This window comes from Saccostrea echinata, unplaced genomic scaffold (assembly GCF_033153115.1).
Source record: "Saccostrea echinata isolate AGI-Se365-2 ecotype Australia unplaced genomic scaffold, CSIRO_AGI_Sech_v1 ptg000029l, whole genome shotgun sequence".
Classification (NCBI taxonomy): domain Eukaryota; kingdom Metazoa; phylum Mollusca; class Bivalvia; order Ostreida; family Ostreidae; genus Saccostrea; species Saccostrea echinata.
This window is the reverse complement of record NW_026889778.1, coordinates 8,931,727-8,937,500: the sequence shown is the minus strand read 5'-3', so window position 1 is coordinate 8,937,500 and position 5,774 is coordinate 8,931,727. Positions and strand designations below refer to the sequence as shown.

General features: G+C 33.3%; 1 protein-coding gene across 1 annotated transcript in view; it reads right to left on the bottom strand.

Annotated features, from left to right (window-relative positions):
* LOC133195570 (uncharacterized) overlaps nucleotides 1-3,303 on the bottom strand; it is a 37,018-nt gene extending 33,715 nt beyond the window's left edge. The window contains exons 1-2 of the mRNA XM_061331454.1: nucleotides 3,235-3,303; nucleotides 2,972-3,073 (exon numbers count right to left, since the gene is read on the bottom strand). Of these exons, the coding sequence (XP_061187438.1) occupies nucleotides 2,972-3,073; nucleotides 3,235-3,252 (120 nt within the window). The 5' untranslated portion in view covers nucleotides 3,253-3,303. The remainder of the gene's footprint in view (nucleotides 1-2,971; nucleotides 3,074-3,234) is intronic.
* Nucleotides 3,304-5,774: the final 2,471 nt, after the last annotated feature.

Sequence of the window (5,774 nt, the reverse complement as noted above, 5' to 3'; positions counted from 1 at the left end):
TCACACAGACTTGCACATAGGCATAATTTCATGAAGTGCTAGCTCGCTTCATGAATTATGCCCACGAGACAAGGAATGTGGGTGGTTACGTTCCGATTCCTGTTTGACATGAGTGGATACGATCCAAAATAATACATGTTTGACCCAGGTGGTTTTGTTCCAAATCAAAAAGAAAAACAGCTAATAGATAATTTACATTTGCAATTATATGATATTTAATTTTGTACGCAGTTTGAATTCTGTGCAATATTGTTTATTTATACAATTCATAATTGTAATTTTGAAGCAATTAACTGGTAAGTTTTTACCAGTGAAGAATTAAGGTATTTGATCTTCAAAGAAGGCTCCAATTGTATGTTAATTATCTAATTCTTGTTTACACTGCTGCATGTCTCTGCCTTTGTGGGTTCTTTCGAAAACATTCAAACAGAATATTCTAATTCACATTGATCAAAATCTTAGATTTTAAGCATGTTAAGCAAAATACATTAGGAAGATAGGACAAAATAATTTTTACTACACTTCGTTATTCGTACCATTTGTATAACAGAAACAACCTAATAGACACATATATGTTTGAAGCCATTTGCTTTCTATTGACACCAATGTACTACACACCTGTGTGCTTATATACACCTGTTGGCATATATATAAGCAGTACGAAACCACTTGGGTTGTTACAATGTGGGCAGAACACGTAATCGGAACGTAACCGTGACAAGTCTGTGAAATTTACACACCAATAACTCACAAAAAATTAAAATATATTCCTTAAATGACCACTAAAATTATACAAACATTTCATGTTCAGCAAAATGTCTATGGACACAGTTTAATAGTATGCACTAAGTAACTAACAACTCACCAATTATAACAAAGTATAGTTACACAGCGTTTTTTTTCCTTATATAACTGGTACCGATAAACGGTACCATTCCCAATGCCAAAAAATGTTAATTTTTCCCAATTTGAGACTAAAAAATCCCAATTCTTTTTTATATGAAACATTATTGTACAAGTTGACTAATTGTTTCACTTCCGCTTAAATCGAAAGTAGAGATGTCGTAATATGGTGGGAACTGTGGTGTAGACAGCGTAGTGTCATACATTTTGACAAATTGAAAGCAGAAAATGTGAAAAAAGGGACATTGATATGAAAAACAATAAATACCTGTTGTTTATTCTTTAAAAAACGGAGTAATAGGTAATAAGGTTGGAATAAACGCAAAATACGTTTCATTTGTTTAAATGACAGAAAATTCTCCCATGTTCTACTTCGAAGCTATTTTTCCCAATTGAACCGGTACTGGACCCTTTCCCAATGCATAGAAAAAAATCGCTGGTACATGTGTACTTTGAGTTATGCAGGTCCAGTCTGAGTCCAAAGACTATTTCTACCTACGTAGCTACTTATAACTAAGTAGGTATTTAAACATACTCCAGGTATAGCTATTTTTACCTACTTTTTGCTTTATATTTGCATTTCGTGGCCAGCGCACTATAGCGAGTACCAAATTCCTTAATACGGTCACACTGACGATGTATACAACAAAACTTTTAGCCAAAAAATGACTTCTTTCTAACTTATCAATTTTGCATCAAAACTGCATCCAGTTTCATTTTCTGGTAGCTATGGATAAAAACTAAGTCGAATATGTCGTACAAATCTGTATCAATTTTAAAAAATCTTTATGCATTCTTGGATAAAATGTTTTGGGGATGATTTTTCATGCATTTCCTCTCCATTCTCGTAAAGCTTTCAAATTAACACCCTGATTTTTTTCTGTGCAAATGCACAAGATGATAAACAACGTTTGACCTGTTTTAAAGATGCACCTTAATTATTATTTTATTTTATTTTGTAGACAGGTAAAAGTAGGTAGAAGTAACTACTTCAAGTAGGTTTAAATACCTAGGTAGCTATTAATAGCTACGTAGGTTGAAATAGCTAGTCTTTGGACTGGACCTGTAAAACAGGTTAAACACAGTTCCTTTTTCGAGGAAGTATTACTATAAAACGGGATTATTCCTCTTTTCAGTAATAAAAAACATTACTGTATACGAGAATTTTCACTCGTTTACCCTCTATTTTCGTGTTTGCTTTGAATAAAAGATTAAGTGCAAGAATATTTTCACATCCTCTAAATATTTATAGTCTATTAAGTGTATGTATGCTCAAAACTACAATATTTACCACTGCAAAATGCTGAAAAAGAGTGATGAAATATTTCTATGATATAAATTTCTTATGGAAGCTTATCTGTGTTAAAATTGTGAAATTGAATACGTTCAGCACTTGCTAACTCGTTCATGAAATTATTCGTTCTAATTTAATTTTATATCATTTCTTTCAAAGACATCCTAAAAATATTTTCTTATACCACTGCTTCTTTTACAGATGAAAATAATTGTTTAAAATATTAAATTATAAAAGATAGTCTTTCAAAAATGGTTTTAGCATGAATGCCCTTATAAGAGTCCCTACTTTTCGTATCATTTATCAACAGGGAAAATTGAAGTAAAAGTCGTGGATTACTGCTGCATGTGAGTTTATAATTCCTGTGCATGTTCAAAAGATGTCACCTCCACGAAACCAAGCTATGAAATTTTCCGTTTTTGAACAAATAATAATATACTTATAAGGGAAATATTCACATCGGTTGGAAGAAAACTCATGTCGTCGTACGATTAAATCTCACGTTACTCCTGTCTACAGCACTAAAAGGCAGAATTTTTGTCAGCGAGATTGGTTTAATAAAGTTTAAACACATCACATCATATTTTTCATGCACTTTTTATTTGATAAACAGATTTGGGACATTATTTAAAAAATATGACGAAAATTCCCATATACAGTAAGGCTTTTTATTACTGAAAAGAGGAATAATCCCGTTTTATAGTAATACTTCCTCTAAAAAGGAACTGTGCCCAACCTGTTAAACTTGTAACAGATGTTGAGGTGCCCATTTACCCTCTGTCCCCCGGCTCCAGCACGCTGACTTATGAATTCGGGTCCTAGTTTCTGCCTCAATGCATTTTGTATTGCCTCTTGTTCGTCGTGTGAATACTCTGTCTACATAGAGAGAGAGAAATTCGTTGACTATTTCTTTAGTATTTCTAAGTAACGTTCATGTTTATCTATCTTGGTATATATTGCAAAATGTTGAATGGTTCAGCACTAGACTTTAAATGCAATCTAAAGAACACAAAACTGAAAATGGTAAAGTATTTAACCTGTCCAAAAGAGGCCATTTTCTCAGAATCATTAGGCCTAAAAGGCTAGATGTTTACATTCTCGAATAATGGCGCCTCACTGCCACTGAGCCAATCAGAGCGAATCTATTTTTCAGAGTATATATCTAATATGAACAAAACGAAAACTATTCGCTGATCAGATAATTTGAGACAATGGGAATTTAGAGGCATCAAATTAATAATAATTAAAATAATGACAATATTAATAATAAAAGAAGAAGAAAAAAAGGGAAAATGCAATGAATAATATAAACCCTTCATAAAAGGAAGGTGGAGAAAAATAAAACGTTAAAGAAATTGTTCAGAAACAAACAACGATATATTTGATGTGCCTTAAACAGTTTTTTTTTCTTTTACAGTTAAGCTATTTAAAAAGTGTAATTGCTCTCACTGAAAATAGCATTATAGTAGCAACACATGAAATAAGCAAATATTTAAAAGCATACATTTACCTTTCATATTAATATATCTCATGTATTATTGAACGTGTTTGGTGCGATTATGTTTTATTTTTGGCACAAAATAACTATATAAGTACAAAATCTTTTTAAATCTGATAAGTAATAACCTTTCCATATATCCGTTCAAGCACACTAGATCGAGTCGCCCGCTGGCGCAGTGCATGCATGGTTAGAGCGTTTGCTCTAGAGTCGCGAATTAAGGGGATGAAGGACACATGGTCACATGACTCTGTTTAACTACGTCATAGTCTCCGTTTATATTAGCGCAAAAAGTGTAAAGCATCAGTTCTTGTATAATTTTTTGACAATTTTTTAACTTTAATTACCATCTTATATTAAAAAAATAAAAAAGTTTTAACATTCTTGTAAACATTAACAAATTATGAAAAAGATTGATCCACTCCTCTGTTTCCCTAAACTGCGCGTCCAACAAGTCGGTGACGTCATACATGATTTGTTAGTACAGCAAGATCATACTCGGTGAACAGAGGGGCGGTATTATTATGTAAAAACGGGTCATAATCAGTATATGATGAAATATTTTGAGAAACGGGGAACACAAAATTATTTTTGCATGGCTGATGACGGAAATCTTATGTAGGTATATCTTATTTCGCTTATTTAGCTTACGTGTGACGTCATAGTTGGGTTTTCCCGTACTCGAGAAATGTAACATGACACGTTTTTGTCATGCGTATGTCCTCTTTAACGCTGTCCTGTGAAATAATGAGGTCAGCTTCATCATTCGAAACTTTTACAGTTAATCAATAATTTGAAGGATTTGCATTTCAACGTAAATTAAAAAATATTGAATGATAGAATTTTTTGTGAATTACGTTTTTTATTGTTTAAGTTGTCTTAAAAAGTGCATTATTTTCCCTATCCAGATGCAATGTGATAGACAAAACTTGCTTTTTCGAATTTTAAATCCTAGTTATACTCTGAAATATTTTAAAAGAACCATGTCCTCTTTGATATTTTTTATGTATGCTTAAAAAATCCCATTATGGACAGAGTAATGCGCCCGGAAACTTGGAGAATTAAAACTCCACTTAGATACTGTAGGGCATAGTGTTTGTCAATCAATATCTCCAAAATAAGGTAAGAAACCTAATGATTTAACTGCTTTAAGATATGTGGGACATACTTAATTAGAAATATATAAAATATGAAAAAAATTGAATGACAAGTATTTTTTCAGCTCAAGGTCCTTCTCTTCCTTAAGTAAGAATTAGGTTGATCCTTACGTCGCAGGTTCGAATCCCACCGAGGGACGTGGAGACGGTCCTTCGGATGAGACCGTATAAACTGAGGCCCAGTGTCGCAGTAGGTGCTGGCACGAAAAGGATCCCTCACTACTCAATGGCCCTGAGTGCCGAGTATATAGGTCTAAATTTGCAGCCCTCCACCGGCAAATGGTGTCGTCTCAATGTGAATGAAAAATTCTCAAAAGGGACGTTAAACAAACAAACAAACAATTAAAGCAACTAGATCCTTAGTATGGAAAGTACATGCAAACGGCATTGTGGGAAAGGGAGTCCCAGATTTCATGGTACATGTACACTAGATAAAATGGCATTATAATGCACCAATCAATATATTCATCTGCAAATACGATATCTGCCTCATCGATACGAGCATATCTAAAGTGATGTCTTGCCACCTGCAGTCAAATTTGTCCATGTCTTTATTTCAAAACAACACAACGCCCTCAAGTGACCCTCTTGTGCGCAATTTCTCGAAGTCGATTGAGCGGTGTACAATGGTGGTCAGAGAGGTTGCATACAACAGCGATGATGGCTCTGTCTCTCAAACGATTTTAATTTTAATTAAAAAAATTGTTGTGATTGTTAACTAATGAGCTATTTTTAAATCCACTACACAAACAATTACTAAAAACTATTTTCTGTCAGTAAAAAACAGTTTGTTAATGCTTGAAAACATTCTCCGAAGAAAAAAAAATCTTCTAGCTATTGCGTTGCGACTTTTGCGAAAAATGCAGAATTTCGTTCGTTTTGTCTAAATTGTTCTTGAATATTTAAACACCGGAAGTAGAAA